Source organism: Podarcis muralis, chromosome 13 (assembly GCF_964188315.1).
Source record: "Podarcis muralis chromosome 13, rPodMur119.hap1.1, whole genome shotgun sequence".
Lineage (NCBI taxonomy): Eukaryota > Metazoa > Chordata > Lepidosauria > Squamata > Lacertidae > Podarcis > Podarcis muralis.
Window position 1 is genome coordinate 28,442,908 of NC_135667.1, and position 20,465 is coordinate 28,463,372.

A 20,465-nucleotide genomic window follows, 5' to 3' on the forward strand; every position below is an offset into this window, starting at 1 on the left:
ATAAAAATCCAGCATGGCACAAATACAGCTGGTCAGCAGAGCCCAAAACAACTGGCACCTGGGTGGTGAAGAGGGCAGAAGGCAGGCTGCTCCCCCCCTCCTGCTTTTAGTGAATTGCAGAAGATCTGGCTTCCAACCTTGGCTTGGTTGATTCTTCTAGCTCAGCCAGCTTCCCTTGCCAAACAGTTCTCTCAAGTGGTGGCAATAATAATAATAATAATTTAATACCCTGGCCATCTGGCTAGGTTTCCCCAGCCACTCTGGGCAGCTCCCAACAGACTATTAAAAACACATCAGTAAGAGATGTTCGACATTGAATAGATTCCCACGAGAGGTGGTGAACTCCCCTTAAAGGTACCCCTGACTGTTAGATCCCGTCATGGACGACTCTGGGGTTGCGGCGCTTATCTCGCTCTATAGACTGAGGGAGCCGGTGTTTGTCCGCAGACAGCTTCTGGGTCATGTGGCCAGCATGACTAAGCCGCTTCTGGCGAACCAGAGCAGCACAGGGAAACACCGTTTACCTTCCCGCTGGAGTGGTCCCTATTTATCTACTTGCACTTTGACGTGCTTTCAAACTGCTAGGTGGGCAGGAGCAGGGACTGAACAATGGGTGCTCACCCCATCGTGGGGATTCGAACCACCGACTTTCTGATCAGCAAGCCCTAGGCTCTGTGGTTTAGACCACAGTGCCACCCGCATCCCTGAACTCCCCTTACTTTGCCGGTTTTTAAGCAGAGGTTGGATGGCCGCCTGTCATGTATGATCTAGTTGAGATTCCTGCATTGCAGAGGGTTGGACTAGATGACCCTTGGGGACCACTCTAAAGTTTCTGACCACTCTGAGATTCTATTAAATGTACCTTCCAAGGCACCAGCAAGCCACCACTGGCCTCCATTGCCACCTGGTGGCTGATTAGAGTCATAGAACACCTGACATCAGCAAGCCAGCCGGTCTTCTCCTTTATTACTTTGGTTCTTCTAGTCTTGGGTCACTTTCTGAAGAACCCTTTGCAGTCTTGGCTTCCTCCTGCTGCACTGTCTCTGTCTCTCTTGTTCTGCAGGAAATGCATAAGTGTTCATGCACACCTTGCTGAAAGTGCTGCAACTCGACGCCTGGAGTGGTGCCAAGTTTGATGCCATTTCAGGGCTGCAGAGGTGTGTCATTAGGATGACTCATGGGGAACTTGACCCCCCACCCCCAAAATCTCTGGGAAGGTTCACAAAACCAGTTGGCTTTGCCAGAAATATTGAGGCAGCTTATCTGCAGCCCCACCTTAAAAGGGAATCTTCTGCAACGTCAAGTCTTTCCAAAAGACAAAAAAGAAGATAGGCCCACAGCAAATGAACAGAGGAGATCTGAAGGCTGAGATCTCTGCCCCAGAATTCATAGGGGGCGAAATGGCCTCCAGGAATGGCTGTTTGCCACTGTAATCTAAGATGGAACCATGATGCATTTCAGAGATGCTGGGGATACACTTAAGCTTTACAGTTGTACCTTGATTGTCGAATGCCTTGGTACTCGGACGTTTTGGCTCCCGAACGCCACAAACCCAGAAGTTAACTGTTCTGGTTTGTGAATGTTCTTTGGAACCCGAACATCTGACGAGGCTTCCACGGCTTCTGATTGGCTGAAGGAGCTTCCTGCAGCCAATCAGAAGCTTTGTGTTGGTTTTGGAAGTCGAATGGACTTCTGGAATGGATTCTGTTCGACTTCCAAGGTACCACTGTACTTGTAAGCATCCCAAGGTTAGTAGACTAGATGCAACTTAGGTGGACAAGACAAGTCCTCTCTCTCTCTCTCTCATACCCCACTGCAGTCTGTGTCTATTTTAAAAACAGAGAAGATGTGTCAAAGGAAAGGAGAAATGCCATTTATTTCCCCCATGAATCGCATATCAGCTTGAACAGACAAATACAGCTTCCACAGACTGGAAGGAATAGTCTTCAGGATGAAAAATTTCAGAGATTCACCCCAATTGGTTTTTTTAAAGAAGTCTTTTAAATATATATTTTTCCATTCTGCTCAGACTTAATTTGAGACAAGGCCCAACCGCTGGTTTTTAATGCCGGGACTTGGCTCTGAAAAAATAAGAATGAACCGAGGTGCGTCTGAGCCCGTACAGAGAGCTCACACCACCAAGGAATATGTGCACAAAGCTTCGAGGTCAGAGGGAAAATCTTCTAGGTAGGTTGAGCCCAGCCCCATTTTTCCTCCTAGAAGTCACCGCAACCTGGAATCTTAGTTCTTGTTTTTATCAAGACAGGGAAGTCGTGGGGAAGTAGGGTTCGCAGAGCAGTGTTACCTGATGGGCTGGCAAAGAACAAAAGGCAACCTGTCAATGAAACAGCATGTCAGGACTGCTTCTCTGAAACAGTTGACATTTCAATTTCACCCATGGCACATGACAAAGAAAGCTTCTGAAAATTCTGCTTCGAAAAGCATCGTCCATGCTGCTTTCGGAAGTCCACTTAGCAAAAGCATATTAGACCAAGAGATCTAACACCATAGAGCTAATCAGGACGGGATAATAAAAACAAATGTTTGAGAATGAATCGACTAGGACAAGCCACGAGCAAAATCTCCCCAGAGAAGCATGAAAAGACTTGGGAAGGCAGCGCGAGGAACTCGAGCGCAAGTTTCAGGAGAGGCAAGATGTATATCCTGATACATCCAGGAGAAAGGAAGTCAGTCAGTTTAGGACACCATGGCAGCAGAACCCACACGTGGATGCTGGGGAAGTAAGAGGGCAGAACCAGGAAGTGCAAATTGCTGCCAGTGCTCAGAACACAGCACACTCCTGCTGGAAACGAACCAATGGATGTCTTCCATCGAGACCAGTGGTGTTCTCCAAGCTGTGTTCCACCAGCCCATTCAGTCTATTTTAATGATGGAGTTGGCCTTCAAAAGATAGAGGCTGTCGTCGACGAGGAAACTGCAAGGAGAGGAAAGAGAAAGTTGCTGAATTGACTGGCGAGTGAAGGGATGGATTGAGCCACCCAATATGCCTAGAACTAGAATGTGCCCATCTTGTCTTTCAACCTGTAGAACTTAGGTGAGGCCTTCCTGGTGATGTATGCAAGTCTACAGAAATAGCAGCTACGTGAACCGCAAGGAAGGTGCAGCACCCATACTGCCCTCCCTCAAATCTAAGGTCCACACCTGAAGTCCTGCTTGCATACCCCAATGGTGGAATTGATTAGAGCTGGTGAGCACATGAAACAGGTCCTTCCTGGTGGTGGCCCTGCAGTTGTGGAACCCTCTTCCAGTCAACGTTCATCTGGCTCCTTCAGTTTGTGCATTCAAGGAGGCCTTTAAAGCTCACTTTTTCCCTACTGCCTTTCCTAAATATAATTTTGGTGATCTAATTCAGTATCTCCCAATTTTCTATTGGTTTGTATTGGTCTGCCTAAGGTTCCTGTTCTTTTTTGCTTCTCTGTACATTGCTATATGAGGGCTGGAATGAAGGAATACACTTTATGCTCCAGGGAAATGGCTGCTTGTAGCCTCGTTTCACGAAAGTATATTAAATACGTTACACAGGACTGGCTACAGGCCGCAGATTCCAACAAGTTCTAGCTTGTCGGATTGTGTGTGCTCTAGATCAGTGGTCCCCAGTTGGTGGTCCGCAGACCCCAAGGGGAGGTCCATGGCATCATTCACATAACAAAAACTACCGTAAAGATATTTAACTTTTCAAAAGTAAGGGGCCCATGGCTTTTGAAAAACAAGGGGGTACTCAGTATTTTGGTATTAAGGAACCACTGCTGTAGATCATATGCCTCCTCCCTGAGAGTTTTGGTTGCAACACAAGAACAAGCCTTTTCTGTGGTGGCTCCCGTTTGTGGAATGCTCTGCCCAGGGAGGTTCACCTGGTGCCTTCATTATACACCAGGTGAAAACGTTCCTCTTCAACTAGGCCTGTATTAAATGTGTTTGTGGGAGATGGTGGTTTTTGTTTTTATTATGTTGTGTTTTTATCTTGTATTTTTGTGCTGTGAACTGCCCTGACCTGGATGAAGGGCGGGATACAAAATAAATAGATCAGTGGTGTGTGGGTGACACTCAAGATGCTGCTGGAGCACACAACTCCCATCATCCCTGATGGGAATTGGGAGTCCAAGCAGCGCCCTGACAAGCAATCACAGAGAACCAACAGCAGAAGGCCCACCCGCAAAGGCAAACAAACTTGGCTGACCTGTAGAAAAGGATATTGACTGGGATGGTGCTGATGTGCCAGATGGCATGGGCATCGAAGACCCAGAGCAGCGGTGGGAAGTCCAGGAGCTCCAGGAGGGCCAAGGCTTGCAGAAGAAGCACAACCGCCACACACTTCCAGACGTACGGCAGGCGTTGCTGGTTCCTCATGCACCAACCCAGCCACCAGAGGAGGTTGAGGAGGCCTGCAAGGTACAGCAGAAAGAGGACGGTGTTTCATGCCTGGCAGTAGTCACAGTGGGGCAGGAACTTAGGTATGTTATGCACATGGCGATGCACCAGAGGCACTAGCAGCCCTGGACCCCAGACCCCTTGCTCCTCAGCACCAAATCCCAAGGCATGCCAGGAATATCCCCTCCCCAAGCATGGAGGAAACTAGAAAGATCTGGGGAGCTGGAAGTGGGGACTCTGCTTCCGAGCCCTGATGGGGCCATAAGTCAGAGGAGGAGCCTCTGGGCAAATATGTAACAACACAAGCTTTTTGCACAGTTGTGGGAAATCATGGCTCCAGGGATCTACAGACCTGCTCTCCCTTTGCCTCTATAATGCTGAACAACCATAACTAAGGTGCCCTTTTCTTGCTGGTTGGCCCTGCACCCAGTGAATCTGCAGATCCCAGGGAACCTGCCCTGAGGGTCCTGGGCTGGCTATCCTGGTGCTCTATACTACAAACGCCCTGGGAGTGCAGGGAAGGAATAAGGGAGATATGTACCAGCAATATAGATGCAGCCTCCAAGTTATGCTAACAGCTATTTTGGTGTGTGTGTGTTTTTAAAGGGTGTAGCTACATGCTGCTCTTAGCAAATTGCAAGTTGGCATCTGCCTGTCTCAAGAGACAATGGAGTGCGCCTCCGGGGGTGAAGTCAAACTGCTGCATTGGCGGCACTAAAGTGACCTCCCTGAGGCACAAGCCTGGGCAGTGTGTATGGAGGTTCTGGCCGCCCAGACGACAAGACCTTGACCTCGCTGATATGCTCCAAAGGAAAGCAGAGCAATATGTTTGGCACCAGCTTGGCTGCAGGAGGTGCCAAAAAGGGGGCGTTCAACAGTCTTAGGGACTCCAGGTCTGCGTAGGGTTTGCTCCTTAGCCTTTTCTTCTCCCAAAGATATCCCACTAGGCAGGAGATGTTTGGGATCAGAGTTTTCCTCCATCTAGATGGACTACCTTCCCAGGAAGATAAGTCCCATCTGACCTTCGCTTTCCTCGACTGCATGTGCATAAACCGCCTTCTCGACTGTTGGACCCACTATTGGCCTCATCCGCAAAATCCGCCAGAGCCTGTCTTTGCATGCAGGAGCAAGTCCCTAACTAGCCGAGGGATTGAGACCCATCGGCTACCCTCACCTGGTTTACCCAGCCAGGCAAAGCTGTTTTTGGGGTGTGGCCAGTGTCACATGCTGACATCTTCAAGGAGCCACAGGTGAAAACTGAGTGCAGGGGGGGAACCAAAGGTGGGCAAACCACCCCAGAAGGTGCATGGCGTGTTGTCCCCCCCAGAGATGCTACCCTTCCCCTAACACCCCATGCACTCCACTGCTCTGAGCATGGCTTGCATTATCTCCACAAAACAATCTTTTGCTCAGGTTAAGAAACAGAATGATGGGGAATGATCTCTCTGTTGCCTTTCTGTGGCCAGATGCAGAGAAGAACTTGTCAGAGATTCTCCAGCCGGAAACAGTTAATCTCTCTTCCCAGGAATTTGCAGTCCTGGGGGGGGGGGGGGTTGCCTGACAACTCTCAGCAACCTTAACAATTTGCAGTTCCTAGGATTAATTGAAGGAGAATCTACAGCAGTATAAAGTGGCATGATACTGATTGGTGCAGATGGGGCCTTAGAGAGGTTGGGAGCATTAGGGGAGAAGGCGATACAAAGGTTATCTGATGGGCTACACGTTCACACCAATCAACACCTGCCGCAGGGGGAAGAACATTGCTCCACCGCCCTCACCTATTACCACGTTGGCAACCATATTGTAACCATAGTCAAAGCGCACGAGCGTCAGATACGACACATGGCAGGCCAGGAAGAGGAGCAGGAAGATGCCGATGGCGGTGGCAAAGGCTGGACGTTTCAGACCCAGAGTCCTGAAAGAAAAGAAAGAGAGACGGTGCTGAAGGAACTCACAAGAGCTGTAGGAACTGGGTCACTTCTGGACTCGTTCCTCCGGGTCTAGGCCAGGGATGGGGAACCTGCGGCCCTCCAGATGTGAGGCAAGGATCCAGTTGGAGCCCATCAGCATCTACAGGCCGCAGGCTCCCCATCCCTGATCTATGGGCACGGCTGAGCTGCAAAGGCTGGTCCTGCCGTTCAGAAACTTGGATAGAACACAAAGGCATTTTTCTCTTGCCCAATTGGCCGCAGCTACATCTCCTAAAAGGCCCGGCCAGTTTCAAATAGCTCTCCTTACTTGCTGCTCTTTTGATTTGTCCTTGGGTTGCTCCTCCTCTATCTGCACATTTCCTGTCCACACACATTTCCTCTTGCGGTTTCGACCTGTCCTTTTGCAGATGCCCAGTTTTAGAATAAAAGCGAAATATGGGAGCTGCGAGTGGACAGGGGAAACTCCTCTCTGCTGCTGCCACTCACCCGCTCACTTAAAAAGGGAAACATGAGCTGCTCCCAACAGCTCTGGAGGCTGAACTGGGAGTGTTGGAGCTGCTTTAAAGCCTTTGCATGTTTCTCTGCGCTCTCCCCCTAAACCTCCCAGGTCAGGGGCTTAAAGGGGGAGGCTGGAGATACTTGGCAAAGCCACACAGGGGATTTCGACAGGTGGGCAAGGCTGATAAAGATCTAGCCTGTGGAGCCCAAAGAAAGTTCCCCACCCCACCATAACATTTCAACCAGTGAAGTTGAAAAGTGGGAGAGGCAGGACAGACAAAAAGTATATGTTCGCAGGGCAAGTGGTGAAGCTTGTCACCGGATGAATGGTGACCAACAGAAGCCGCTTTGGAAGGGGATTAGATACAATTGCAAGTAGGGGAGTGCTACTGGGCTTGCGCCAACCACATCAGTCTGCTTGGCCACTGTGGGATAACAGAACACTGAACTGGATGCGCCTTTGGTCTTTCCAAGTTCCAAGCCTCTCCTTATGTTCTTAAGAAGGAGAGAAACTCACCGGACGCAACACAGGTAGACAGAGTGAAGGATGACGGCTGATGCACAGAAATAATCCATTTTCTGTGGGATGAGAAATGTCGTTAGAAATCGGGGGCCAGTTCTCATTCAGTGCTACACATTCTCTTGGTATTCGTGTTTATTCATGGCTTTTCTCCAGTGACAGGGATCTGCACTGAAAGTTTTCTCTTTCCCCTGGGATTATGGCCTGCAAATACTCAGAAGCCTACTAGTAGTGTTTTTAACACCCAACAGGGAAGATTCTTCCTGGTGATAGCTGTCCTCTTATCCTACCTCAAAAACAACTTGATGAGATTATGACCCTGAGTGCACATATCTAAAAGAAAGTCTCAGGCTAGAATCCGAATCTTACTTCCCTGGGATAAACCCCCACTGAATTCAATAAGATTTACTTTGGAGTAGACATAGTTAGGATTATGCTGTCATGCTGGCTGGACTATTTACCTGGGGTTCACATAACTTCCTTTTTCCTACTGTTTACCTTATCTATTTTTAAAAAACACACTGGAGAGGTTTCTGCAATGCCTTCAAAATTCCCCCGGCGCCCCATACCAACATTTTTCATGATACGAAAGCAAAATTGCTCACCTCAGTTAGATTCGTTTCTCGAGTATGGAAAACTGTAGACCAGAACCAGGCATTTAAAGAAACCTGCAGGGGGAGTGAGGGAGCAGGGAAAGAAATGGTTATCCTGAAAATACCACATTCTATGAAGTTCAGTTGTTAAAACTGGCTTCTACCACAGAAGTCATAAAAACAAGCCATTCTGGGATAACCGGGATAACTGCCATATGGCACTTAAACCAACAAACCCAGAAGCAAGTCCCACCCCCTCTTTAAAATTAGAGGAATCATGCTGCTTTAGTCTATTGGACTGCTGCAATAATACTGTAGGTAAAACACTCAAAAAATCCTAGAACATGCTATCTATTATTAATATTATTATTATCATCATCATCATCTATCTATTCTATCCCACCCTTTTCCTCAAATTGCTTCCGAATCAAAACACAATTTGTCCGCAGAGTAGAAGAAAAAGCCTAGATAGAAACTGATATAAGAAAAAATTGCTCCTTTTCCCTTATGGGGAACCCAAGAGTCCGTATAGAGTCCTTATGTAGGTTCTCTACTGGTAGGAGAAAATAACAGGCCAAACCAGAGAATAAATGTAAAGGTACCCCTGCCCGTATGGGCCAGTCATGACAGACTCTAGGGTTGTGCGCCCATCTCACTTAAGAGGCCAGGGGCCAGCGCTGTCCGGAGACACTTCCGGGTCATGTGGCCAGCGTGACAAAGCTGCATCTGGCGAGCCAGCGCAGCACACGGAAACGCCGTTTACCTGCCCGCCAGTAAGCGGTCCCTATTTATCTACTTGCTTTCGAACTGCTAGGTTGGCAGGCGCTGGGACCGAACAATGGGAGCGCACCCCACCGCGGGGATTCGAACCGCCGACCTTTCGATCAGCAAGCCCTAGGCGCTGAGGCTTTTACCCACAGCGCCACCCGCATCCCAAACCAGAGAATACTGAGAGGCAAAGCAGCTAGTAAGCCTGATCTTTATTAAACTGTTGCACCAGGGTGCTCACCATGAAGGAGGGAGGAGGAACCCAGAACACTGATGTGCAAGCTCTTACATAGACTTTTGAAATTGCCTACCCTGTAGCTCAAGACCACCTCCCAAAACATCATACATACATCACAGAAAGAGGTGGTCCCCAGCAGAAATCTGAGTGTGTTGCTTCTCTCCTGTCTGCCAGTATACCTGATAATGCCTTATAAGATTGTCCTTTTCTGGGTAGCTTGGCCATTCCTTTGAGATGGAAAATACTTACAATAGTTCTTGAATCTCTTACGCATATTGATAGTGTGCTCAGCTTAACAGATACTTGCCAGACTGTATTTACAGGGAGGTGTAAGCCCATACAGTCCAAAGACAAATGGAAAGCTTTTCCCATCTGAGGTCAATTTGGGAGAGTCAAAATGGCTTCAGGGTTGTTCTCTTGCACTATTTCAGACATGTGGTTTATATACTTATGTATGTGTATGCTTTGTACATTTATGAATGAATATATATATATATATATATATATATATATATATGACCTTAGAATTTCTATAACAGAAACCAACTCTATAAGCGTTGTTCTTTCACCTTTGGTGGACATGCCCAAGGGTTAAGGCTTTCTGGGAAATGATATATAATGAATTGAAAAAGGTATTTAAATATACCTTCCCTAAGAAACCAGAGGCCTTCCTTTTGGGCATTGTTGGCCAAATGGTGCCAAAGAAGGACAGAACGTTTTTTATGTATGCAACAACAGCAGCAAGAATTCTCATCGCAAAACACTGGAAGACACAAGATTTGCCCACTCTGGAAGAATGGCAGATGCAAGTGATTGACTACATGGAATTGGCAGAAATGACTGGCAGAATCCGAGACCTGGGAGAAGAGTTAGTGGAAGAGGACTGGAAGAAATTTAAAGACTACTTGCAAAAACATTGTAAAATGATTGAATGTTAAAGTGATGCAGGATATAAAGATAATATGGCATTAGTGACAAAGCTGAAAGGAACATGCAAAAAACACTTTTTAAGAAATAAGGGTGAAAAGGTTAGAATAACATTATGTCAGACTTAAATAAAATGTTATCAAGGGAAAAATTGGTGACATAATAGTTGAAATGTATAACATACAATAAGATTTGAAAGAGGGTAAGATATTGCTGAACGTGATTGTGTAAAAGGGAACACAGAAAAGGGAGATGTGAGGAAGTCAGGAAAGAGGGTTATGAAGGTAATAAGTAAGAAACAGGATTTTTATGTTTTCTTTATTTTTCTTTTGTCTTTTTATGTCTTCTTTCTTGTATTTGTTATAATTGTGAAGTTTGTTTAATTGTTTAAAATCTCAATAAATATCTTTAAATATATATATATATAAGCGTTGTGTCAGGAAACTGACATCGGAGCAGAGTGGAGAGGCTAGGCTCCCCAATGATGCCGGAGAGGGAACCAGTACAGGGGTAGAGAGGGCTTCCGCTGGGGAAGAAAGGCAAGGTGACACCAGGAAGAAAGAAGGGATTGAGAGCTCTTCGGAGGGGAGGCTCCGAGACTCTTCTAGTGAGGTCAGTGAGGAGAGTGGAGGACCACCGATAGGCACGCCCACTCTGCGCAGAAGGCTGCCGCGCAGAGAGGCGCGAAGGAGGCTGTCCGTTAAGGAATTTTTATGTTGGAGGAAGTTTAGGAAACGCCCACTGACGGATTCTGCCAGCGACTGAAGCAGTCGTGCCCAAAGGGGGCTGCTCAGCCGGGGAAAACCCAACCGCCTCACGCAGTTTGGAGCAGGTGGAAGTTACACACAAGCAACCCCAATTCCCATGATAGCAATCCGTCAGTCCTTTACGTTGCTTGTGTGAAGGAGAATAAGTGCATCGTCATGAGTCAAACCGGAGGAGCCGGCGCAGGAGAGGGGGCCAAGGGAGGACCAAGTCTGGAGGAGAGAAACCGAGACTTGGAGCAGCAACTGGCTCTACTAGCGGCGCGGCTGGATGAAAGGAGGACTCAGGATGCCCAGGGGAAGATTAACCCCATCGCAAGGAAGGTACCAGGACTAGTGCAGAAGTTTGGGGGCAACCCCAGGGATTATAATGCATTTAAAACAGAGGTGCAGTACGCACTGGACCTGCAGTATGATGACTTTGCAGACGATGGGGGGAGAGTTGCTTTCGTGGTGGGGCACCTTGAAGGGCGGGCCAGGGATTGGGTCCGGCCCTTGATGGCGGCGGAGAATGCTGCTTTGAAGGATCTGAGAAAGTTTTTTAGCGCCATGGACCACATGTTCTCGAGTGATGTGGAACAAAGCGTAACTCGCAAGGAACTGATGGGGTGCAAACAAGGGAACCAATCAGTGAGAGAGTACTGGTCACGATTTGCGATGTTGATCCATAAACTTGGGTGGGATCTTAGTTCCGAACCCGTGCAAATGTTATTTGAGGAAGGTTTATCTTCTTGGGTGCGAGATGAACTTTCCCGCTCACCCCACCCGGAGTTGATGGATCAGCTGACTAAGTTGGCGCTTGCTGTGGGAGTTCGACAAGAAACGCGCGCTCTGGAAAGGCGGGAAGGCAAAGGAGAGCGTTGGCATGACAACCGCATTCCGAACGTGCCAGCGTCAACGCTGCTGCCCGAGGAGCCGATGGATATTGGAGGGGCGAGCGCGCGCGGGGTTTCAAACTCCAGCGAGGTCCGGAAGAAGGAGGGGAAAGCCAATAAGAAGTGTTTCCTCTGCCAGCAGCCGGGACATTTTGCCAGAGTGTGCCCTCAGAAGAGGGCGTGGCAAGGAATGGTGGGGGCAGTGGGGAGTGAGGAGGAAAGGGATAAGGCGCAGGGAAAGACAGTGCTTGGCTGCAGGAAAGCGGGCACAGCAGCCAGGCGAGCAACCAGTAGAAGTGCCCAAACCAGACCCTCCCCGAGCAGCCATCGCCATAGAGGTGATGCTAGAACTGTCCAACGGACACCCAATCAAAGTAAAGGCGCTGCTGGACTCAGGCAGCTCTTGCAACTTCTTTAGCAAGGATTTTGCGCTGGAACACCAGCTCCAGGTGGTGCCTCTAGAACACCCCTTGCAAGTAACAACTATTGATGGGAGAGAACTCTTGGGGGGGGGGAAGTGACCCACCAGACCCCACCCATGAAAATGACGGTTTCCAGACACACAGAGACAATTGCCTTTCACGTAGCCACCCTAGCAGGACCACCCATCATATTGGGGATGAGTTGGCTAGCATTGCACGACCCAGTGGTGGGGTGGCATCAGCGAACAGTCATCTTTGGGTCGGCCCACTACGTAGAGTACTGTCACGGAGGGGCAAACCAGAGGGTGGCAGTAGCCAGAGTGGCAGGGATGGCGGTGGGGGAAAGGGGAAGGGTACCACCTCAATATGCTGATTTAGAAGAAGTTTTCAGCGAGAAGGAGGCGGATAGACTACCCCCCCCCCAGGCCCTTTGACTGTCAAATCAACCTGCTTCCAGATGCGCAGCTGCCAGTGGGGAAGTTGTACGCCATGTCAGATAGAGAGATGCAGGAGTTGCGCAAGTTTATCGACAAGAACCTGAAAAGAGGGTTTATACGAGAGTCCAGGGCAGTGGGAGGTAGTCCAGTGTTCTTTGTGGACAAACGAGACTCCAAAGAGCCCAGGCTTGTAGTTGATTACAGGGGGTTAAACCGGGTGTCGGAGCCCGTGACCTTCCCCATGCCCAGGATTGATGACATCTTGACCAGGGTAAGGAAGGGGAAGATTTTTACCAAGCTGGACCTGAGGGGGGCGTACAATCTGATAAGGATGACGGAGGGGGATGAATGGAAAACCACCATGTTCACTCCTCTGGGGGCCTTTGAGTATTTAGTTATGCCCTTCGGATTACAATGCGGCTCCAGCACTTTTCAAGGATTTATGCATCACGTGCTCGGCTCACTGCTGTACAAGAATTGCGTGGCGTTCTTGGACGACGTGCTGATCTACTCAGAGAACGAGGAACAGCATGTGAAAGACGTCAGGGAAGTGCTGAAAAGACTGCAGGAGCACCAATTGTGGGTCAAGCTGGAGAAGTGCCAATTCCACGCCCGAGAGGTGGAGTTCCTAGGTTACCTGCTGTCGGACAAAGGCTTAGCCATGGACCCGGGTAAGGTGCAAGCAGTGCTGGAATGGAAGCCGCCCAAGAACCAGAAGGACGTGCAAAGGTTCTTGGGGTTTGGAAACTTCTACAGAAAGTTCATCAAGAACTTTGCACATTTGACGGCACCTATAACGGATTGCCTGAGTAGCAAGAAGAAGTTTGAATGGACGGAAGAGGCACAGCGGTCTTTTGAGAAACTTAAGAAGGCGTTCGCCTCGGAAGAGCAACTCTTACATGTGGATCTGCGGAAGCCAATGAGACTGGAGACGGATGCATCAGACAGAGCGGTGGGGGGTATATTGCTCCAGCCGGTAGAAGGGGAAATTTGGAAGCCGTGCGCCTTCTTTTCAAGAAAACTGAACAAGTCAGAGCAAAACTACACGGTGTACGATCGAGAGCTGCTGGCGATTCACGAGGCCTTCAGGCGCTGGAGACATTTTTTGATAGGTGCCCAACACAAGATCCAAGTGTGCACTGACCACAAGAACTTGGAATATTGGAGAACTGCTCGAGTGTTGAACCAAAGACAGGTGCGGTGGGCACAGGAGTTCTCTAAGTTTAATTTTGAGATTAGGTATGTGCCGGGAAAGGAAAATGTCAGAGCGGACGCTCTCTCACGCAAACCAGAGTACTCGGAAGGGGGGGGAGTGCCGGAAGTACGGCATGTCATACCTGAGGACCGATGGGTGTGGGGGGGGGGTGTTGGTAAGGAGGCAAGAGCTAGCTGGGTTGACAAGGGAAGACCAGTATGCTCAGAACAAAATCAGGGAGATCCTCGATGCAGGAGATGGTCAAGGGGGTTTTGAGGAAAGAGACGGGGTTTTGTACTACAAGGGTGCGCTTTACATACCAGAGGGGGAGTTGAGAAGTAGAATACTCAAACAACTTCATGACAACCCCACAGCAGGGCATTTTGGCCAACACAAAACCATGCTACTGGTCACCAGGGAGTTCTGGTGGCCAACGGGTGAGGGAGGATGTCAAAGAATACGTACGGGGCTGCCAGCGCTGCCGGAGAGCAAAAGGGGAGAGGGCAGTGCCAGCGGGGTTACTGGAGCCTCTACCCACGCCAGAGGGACCATGGGAGGTGGTATCCGTGGATTTTATGACGGACTTACCCAGGGCGAGGGGAAAGACGGCGGTGATGGTGGTAGTTGATCAGCTGACCAAAATGTGCCACTTTATTGCATGCTCGCATGCGGTATCGGCGGAAGAGACAGCTAAACTGTTTGTAGAGCATGTGTTCAGGTTGCATGGCGCCCCCTTGAGGATGGTATCCGACAGAGGCTGCCAATTTACGTCCAGGTTCTGGCAGAAGCTCATGAGCTTGCTAGATGTGGAGGTGAGCTTCTCGACGGCGAGACATCCAGAGACCAATGGACAAGCAGAAAGAGCCAATAGCATACTTCAACAATACTTACGTTGCTACGTGAACGACAGGGAGAATGATTGGGTGGACAAACTAGCACTGGCGGAGTTTGCATACAACAATGCGGAACATGTATCCACGGGGATGAGCCCATTCATGGCTAATTATGGGTGCCACCCCAGAGCTTTCCCGGGGGAGGGGGCGGGAAGGTGGAGTGTTCCTGCAGCGGAAGAATTTGTGGAAGAGATGGAGGCTTTACACCAACAGCTAAAGATCAACCTAGAAAGAGCCAAGGAAGAGTACAAAAGGCAGGCTGACAAGCACCGCAGGGAAGGGGAAACCATAAGGGTGGGGGACCAGGTGTGGTTGTCCACTCGGGGGTTGCCGTTCAAAGGAGGGTGTAAGAAGTTACGGCCAAAACGATTGGGACCGTTCAAAGTAACCCAACAGGTGAACCCGGTAGCCTTTAGGCTCAAATTGCCCCCCAACATGAAATTGCATCCGGTTTTGCACAGGTCCTTGCTCTCACCGGTCAGGGAGGGAAGGGAGTGGTTGGGCCAAGAAGGAGACTCGTCCTTGCTTCCGTCGATGGAAGAAAGAGAACTCAGTGGGCATGGAGCTGAAATTCTCGATTCCAGGTGGAAAGGAGGGCGAGTGGAGTATTTGGTAGCTTGGGAGGGGGAGTCAGAAGCAGAGAACACATGGGTTCCAGCGGAGGAGTTGGGGGATGAGTACATGCAGGAGGCTTTCCATCGCAGGTACCCGAAGAAACCCAAACCTAGAGAGAGGTTCTGGGAGGAGCAATTTGGCACCACAGATGATGAAGAAGATTTTGTGGGATTTCCCAATTCTGAGGAGGGGGAAGGAGCATTGTTCGAAGAAGAAGAATCCGAAGGGGAAGATTGGGGGGTGGAAAGGCACAGCAGCAGATGGAAAGGGGTATTTGAGTCATCAGATGGAGAGGATAGTTCCTTCCGGGGGTTCCCGGTGTCTCCGTCCAAAGAAGGGGCGGGGGAGGAGGAGGGGCCTGGGAGGGAGGTGGATGTCAGGAAACTGACATCGGAGCAGAGTGGAGAGGCTAGGCTCCCCAATGATGCCGGAGAGGGAACCAGTACAGGGGTAGAGAGGGCTTCCGCTGGGGAAGAAAGGCAAGGTGACACCAGGAAGAAAGAAGGGATTGAGAGCTCTTCGGAGGGGAGGCTCCGAGACTCTTCTAGTTTGGAGCAGTTTGGAGCAGGTGGAAGTTACACACAAGCAACCCCAATTCCCATGATACGTTGTTCCAAAACATAACCCTTTTTTAAAAAAAGCACAGAGGAAAATACCACATAATTCAGCAAATCTTTGTCCAAATACCCACAATGCTACTGGAAACACACTGCACTCTGCTATGGCTCGAGTTTGTTCCTCATGGAAGATGCCCTCCTTACTTCGCTCTGCGTTTCCTGAGACAGCCTGGACTGAGGAGCAGAACATTGTGCATTTCTGTGAGTCTTCTTGTAGGGAAACCTGTCATGTTTCCCCCGCTTCCTTCCCACAAGATCTCAAGCAACCAGAAGCCTTCCTTGTCTTTTCTATTCTCCATGTTTCCCACCTCTTTGAAGAAGACGAGAAGGAAGCTAAGGCACCCATCTTGCCGTGGTGAGGAATTAACCGTCCAGAACGACTTACCCAAGCAAAGGCAATGCAGGTATGGTACATGGGAGAAGAGCGGGGGACAGCAGCTTTATATCTGTTCAGCATCACTAAATTGGCAAGTCCGTTCAGGAACGAAGCAAAGGCAGAAGCAGGCTCCTGAAAAAACAGGAAGCGGGAAAAGGGCCACTGAGGGTCGGGTGGGAAAACAAGGGAGGGAGGAGAAGAAGGAAAATATGTCATCAGCCAGAAATGAGAAGGTATACATGCTCTTTCAGGACGGTTTGAGGCAATGGTGGGGAACTGGATTTGGCCAGTGGGCCAGATCCTGGGCTCCCCACCACCACCACCACCACCCTTGGAGGGCTACTCCCACAGGTCAATCACTTAACATCACAATGATGTCAGGTGGCCAATTTTTGTAGAAACCTCCACTACAAAGCAAAATCCCAGCCCAGGAGGGTTCGAAGTTACTACCAACTAGCTGGTAAGTTTCGAGCTCTTTTTTAATCGAGGGCAGCTCTTTGGAAGCCATCCAAACTGGCAGCCATCTCTGCCTCCTGTGGGAGCAGGTTCCATAGTTTAACTACGTGTTATGTGGCGAAGTGCTTTCTTTTCTCCGTCCTGAATCTTGCCACTGTGGTGGAGTGTGTCTCTAAGCCACGTGTCCGTCGACGCACCAGCCCCAGGTGGCATGGCTGCTGCACCTTCCTCGCGCCACTGTCCCCAGATCCGAACCCTGCAAGGCGACTCAGGGAGGATGGTGTGGGGATGCGACAGCCATGCACCCCGATCAAAGGGCGCACAGTTGCTGTGTTTGGTTGCCCTTTTCTGAAACTTTTCCAACTCTGCAATATCCTTTTTGAGGCAAGACATCCAGAACGGTACACAGTATTCGAAATGCAGTTGTGCCACAGGTTTGTATAACAGCATTATGATAGCAGCTTCATTTTCAATTCCTAACCCAATGATCCCAAACATGGAACGTTTCACAGCTGCTGCACATGAACATTGCTTACCTTTCCATGAAACTGAGGCACTTTGTATCCTTCCTGGACGTAAAGGCCCACCGTCAACCACATACATTCATATTTACATTCATCTCTACAGGTCCATCCTAGAATATGGTTGGGGGAGGACAAATTAAAATTAGTGCGAATGAATTTATTGCCTAATGCCTGAATGCAATGGAACTCCGTGAAATAATTTTAAAATACCGGGGGGCGGGGTTTTACACTCAGATTTCCCAAGTTTGTTTTATTGTAAGGGACCATAATTTATGGATGTCTGACTTTATTTCATCCTGGCAAGCCACTTGTTGCCAGGATGAATTCTTACAGTTAACTTATTTGTTTTAAATGAAGCATATACTGCATGTTTCCTGCTTGGAATCAGGAAACATGCAAATGCAACTATATACAATGGTACCTCGGGTTACAAACACCTCAGGTTACAGACTTCACTAACCTGGAAGTACAGTGGTACCTCGCAAGACGAATGCCTCGCAAGACAAAAAACTCGCTAGACGAAAGGGTTTTTTGTTTTTTGAGCTGCTTCGCAAGACGATTTTCCCTATGGGCTTGCTTCGCAAGACGGAAACATCTTGCAAGTTTGATTCCTTTTTCTTAACACCATTAATACAGTTGCGACTTGACTTCGAGGAGCAACTCATAGAACGCGGTGTGGTAGCCTTTTTTGAGGTTTTTAAAGACTTTGGTGATTTTTGAAGCTTTTCCAAAACTTTCCCGACACCGTGCTTCGCAAGACGAAAAAAATCGCAAGACGACAAAACTCGCGGAACAAATTAATTTCGTCTTGCGAGGCACCACTGTAGTACCTCGGGTTAAGAACTTTACCTCAGGATGAGAACAGAAATTGCGTGGTGGCGGCAGTGGAAGGCCCCATTAGCTAAAGTGGTACCTCAGGTTAAGAACAGTTTCAGTATCTCCAGGCTTTGTCTTGCACATGGCACCTTAGTATGTTTGTTGTTTGAATGGTTGCAAGTGTATCTCTATTCTAGGTATGATTCTAGTAAATTTCGTTTTATACTTATAAGCCAGTTTGTGGTGGTGGTGTTTTGTTGGACTCCAACTGCCATCAGACCCAGCCAACATCCGAGGTGGTGGGAATGGTAATCCAAGATCTGGAGGACCACAGGTTCCAACTCCCTTGCCATGTGGACTTCTCAAAATTAAATGTATGTTTGAAACCTGGCTCTGCCAGTTCTGCCATACATATATAACTATGGAATAGGAGATGTAATGGGCAAGAGAGGTTAAGGTTTCCTGAGTGAGAGAGGCAGAGTGCGGGATGTTAAGGTTGCAATCATATACACTTAATTTTGTATCCCATTTTGCCTCGAAGAGGCTCAAAGTGGCACCCTTTTTATTTTCACAACAACCCTTTGTGGTAGGTTATGCTGAGATATAACTGCTAGCCAAAAGCTGCCCAGTGGCCTTCAAGGCTGAGCAGAGATTATCCAACACTCTTAACCACAATATCACATCGCCTGCTTTAATTGGGGAGTATATATAACTGAACTCAGAAGGCTTCCTTCTGAATAAACATACGTAAGATCTAACTGCATGTCAACGATGGTACATGTTATGCCACCCACAAGCAACCTAGTTAATTAAAGAATTGTGGCTTCTTCCCACTTACTTGCTATAACCTCCAAGAAACCTGGAGGGCAGATAAGGCGTTGAACCACATACCTAGCAGTGAATGCTACAACAAGCCACTCAATGGGCTCACTTTCAACAGCGCCATAAGAAAGAAACCTGGGAGAAATAAATCAATGGGGGGAGGGGGAATCTCACTTGAAGAGAGATACTTTAAAAACGTTAGAAAATTGTTGTCTTTACCTAATGGGTAAGGAATGGCTACTCTCTCTAATTCAGGATGAGATATGAACAGCCTAAATAAGTAAAACAATAATAAACAAGAGACAGCTTGCAAGGCCTGAAGCAGGGAGACAGAGGCAGCAGCTGCCCCACCGGCCCTTTTGGGGGCATAGCAGAGTCCTGTTTGCAAACAACGATGCTGCAGTGCAACAGCTGTGTGTGCAGCCTGGCTGCTCTGGAGCCCCAGGCGGCAACCCTATGTGCATTTCCCTTCAAACTGAATTCAGTGAGGCTTACTTCTGAGTAGGACTGCACTGTTAAGAGGGGGAGGGGGCAACATCAGATCAGCACTACATCCAAGAACCATTGCCAATTTAATTGGAAAATGCACTCTGCACATGTTCAGACGCTACTGCCCGCTACTGAACCCCCTCCAACCGAGGGCAGCGGGAGAGAGCGTCAGGAATTGGTCGCGAGGGCGGGTAGGCGGTGCCACCAAGCCGTCCTATGGGGAGACCCAGAGCGGGGCACCATCATTCATGGGTGTGGCTATGCAAATGAGGAGCACGCCGCGGACACCGCCCCCCTCGCGCCTCGTCCTTGGCGGTGGGCGTGGCCCTCCCTCGGCCGGGGGCCTTGCAGTACCTGTGAGGCTCATGTAGAGAGGCTGGTGGGAGCGGAAGTGCCGCAGCCCGGGCCCGGAGCAGTTGCGCCTCTCGCAATGCGTCAGGCATTCTCGGTAGACGGGCTCCCGGTCCCCCCGCGAGGCCTGGGCGAGGGCCGGGCCGGCGCCCGCCACCCCAAGCAGCAGTAGGAGCGCGGTCCGAGCCGCCATCCCGCCGGCCGGGAGGCTGCAAGCTCCACTTCTGGTTTGGGGACCGGAAACGGTCCTTTGCTTTAAGCAGCCGGGGGAAAAGCCATAGAGTTGGGGGAAACCCGAGCCGCACGCGCAAAGGTTCCGCTTTGGCGGCAAGGGCAGAGGATTGTGGGGAATGTAGTTCTACTTTAAGTCCTGAGAGACTACAGTATTGGGAGAAACTTACCCTTCCAGCTAGAAGCAGAGAAGAATCCCCATCTCTGCCAACCCTTCAAGCGCTACAATCCTGTCTCGTCCACTTACAAGCAGTATTGCCACCTCTCTTTCTCTTGAACATTACCTTTTTAAAATCTCTTCCAGCTGTCCCAATTTTCCTTTTAAAAACAACACAAAAAACCCGTCCCTATATTATTGCCCTTATTTTTGCTTTTCGAAAATTCCTTTGTTCAGTGCAGGTTTCTAGAATGATCGCTCGTCAGTGTTCAGCTCCATTCCTCTGGGTCTCTAGAAATTCAATCTTGGGCTGTGGGAACAGATATGTAGCTTGCCTCCAATGCACACGGGTGTAAGCAACATGTACACACACTGGCAGTCTGCACACTACCTTTGAAGCACATTATTTGCCTAAAAGAATTCTGGGCACTGTGGTTTACCTACCACAGAACTACAATTCCCAGTAAACCGAAGTGTCCAGAATTCTTTGCGGGGGGGGGGGAATGTGCTTTGAATGTGCTTTAGTGTGCATGCAGTCACACAAGCACGAACAGCATGCAT

At 49.1% G+C, this 20,465-nt stretch overlaps 1 protein-coding gene across 3 annotated transcripts; it reads right to left on the reverse strand.

Annotated features, from left to right (window-relative positions):
• Nucleotides 1-1,851: 1,851 nt before the first annotated feature.
• On the reverse strand, nucleotides 1,852-19,759 carry PGAP3 (post-GPI attachment to proteins phospholipase 3). Of its 3 annotated transcripts, none has more exons than XM_028703191.2 (8): nucleotides 19,520-19,757; nucleotides 17,051-17,148; nucleotides 16,068-16,190; nucleotides 7,944-8,006; nucleotides 7,336-7,397; nucleotides 6,168-6,304; nucleotides 4,199-4,403; nucleotides 1,852-2,935 (listed from the first exon to the last, which is right to left on the reverse strand). In XM_028703191.2, exons 1-8 carry the CDS (start codon nucleotides 19,707-19,709, stop codon nucleotides 2,875-2,877), a joined length of 939 nt encoding a protein of 312 aa, XP_028559024.2. In that variant the 5' UTR covers nucleotides 19,710-19,757; the 3' UTR covers nucleotides 1,852-2,874. The 3 variants fall into 3 exon arrangements, with proteins under 3 accessions (XP_028559024.2, XP_028559023.2, XP_028559025.2); XM_028703190.2 differs by having other exon boundaries at nucleotides 16,068-16,220; nucleotides 19,520-19,756; XM_028703192.2 differs by lacking the exon at nucleotides 6,168-6,304 and having other exon boundaries at nucleotides 16,068-16,220; nucleotides 19,520-19,759.
• Nucleotides 19,760-20,465: the final 706 nt, after the last annotated feature.

Coding starts and splice junctions, on each gene's coding strand:
- PGAP3 (XM_028703190.2), bottom strand. CDS start 19,709: ATGGCGGCTCGGACCGCGCTCCTACTGCTGCTTGGGGTGGCGGGCGCC. Junction 8,007..16,067: donor CCTGCATTGCCTTTGCTTGG/GTAAGTCGTTCT, acceptor CTCCCCCTGCAG/GTTTCTTTAAATGCCTGGTT. Junction 6,305..7,335: donor GTCTACCTGTGTTGCGTCCG/GTGAGTTTCTCT, acceptor CTTTTCTTTCAG/GACTCTGGGTCTGAAACGTC.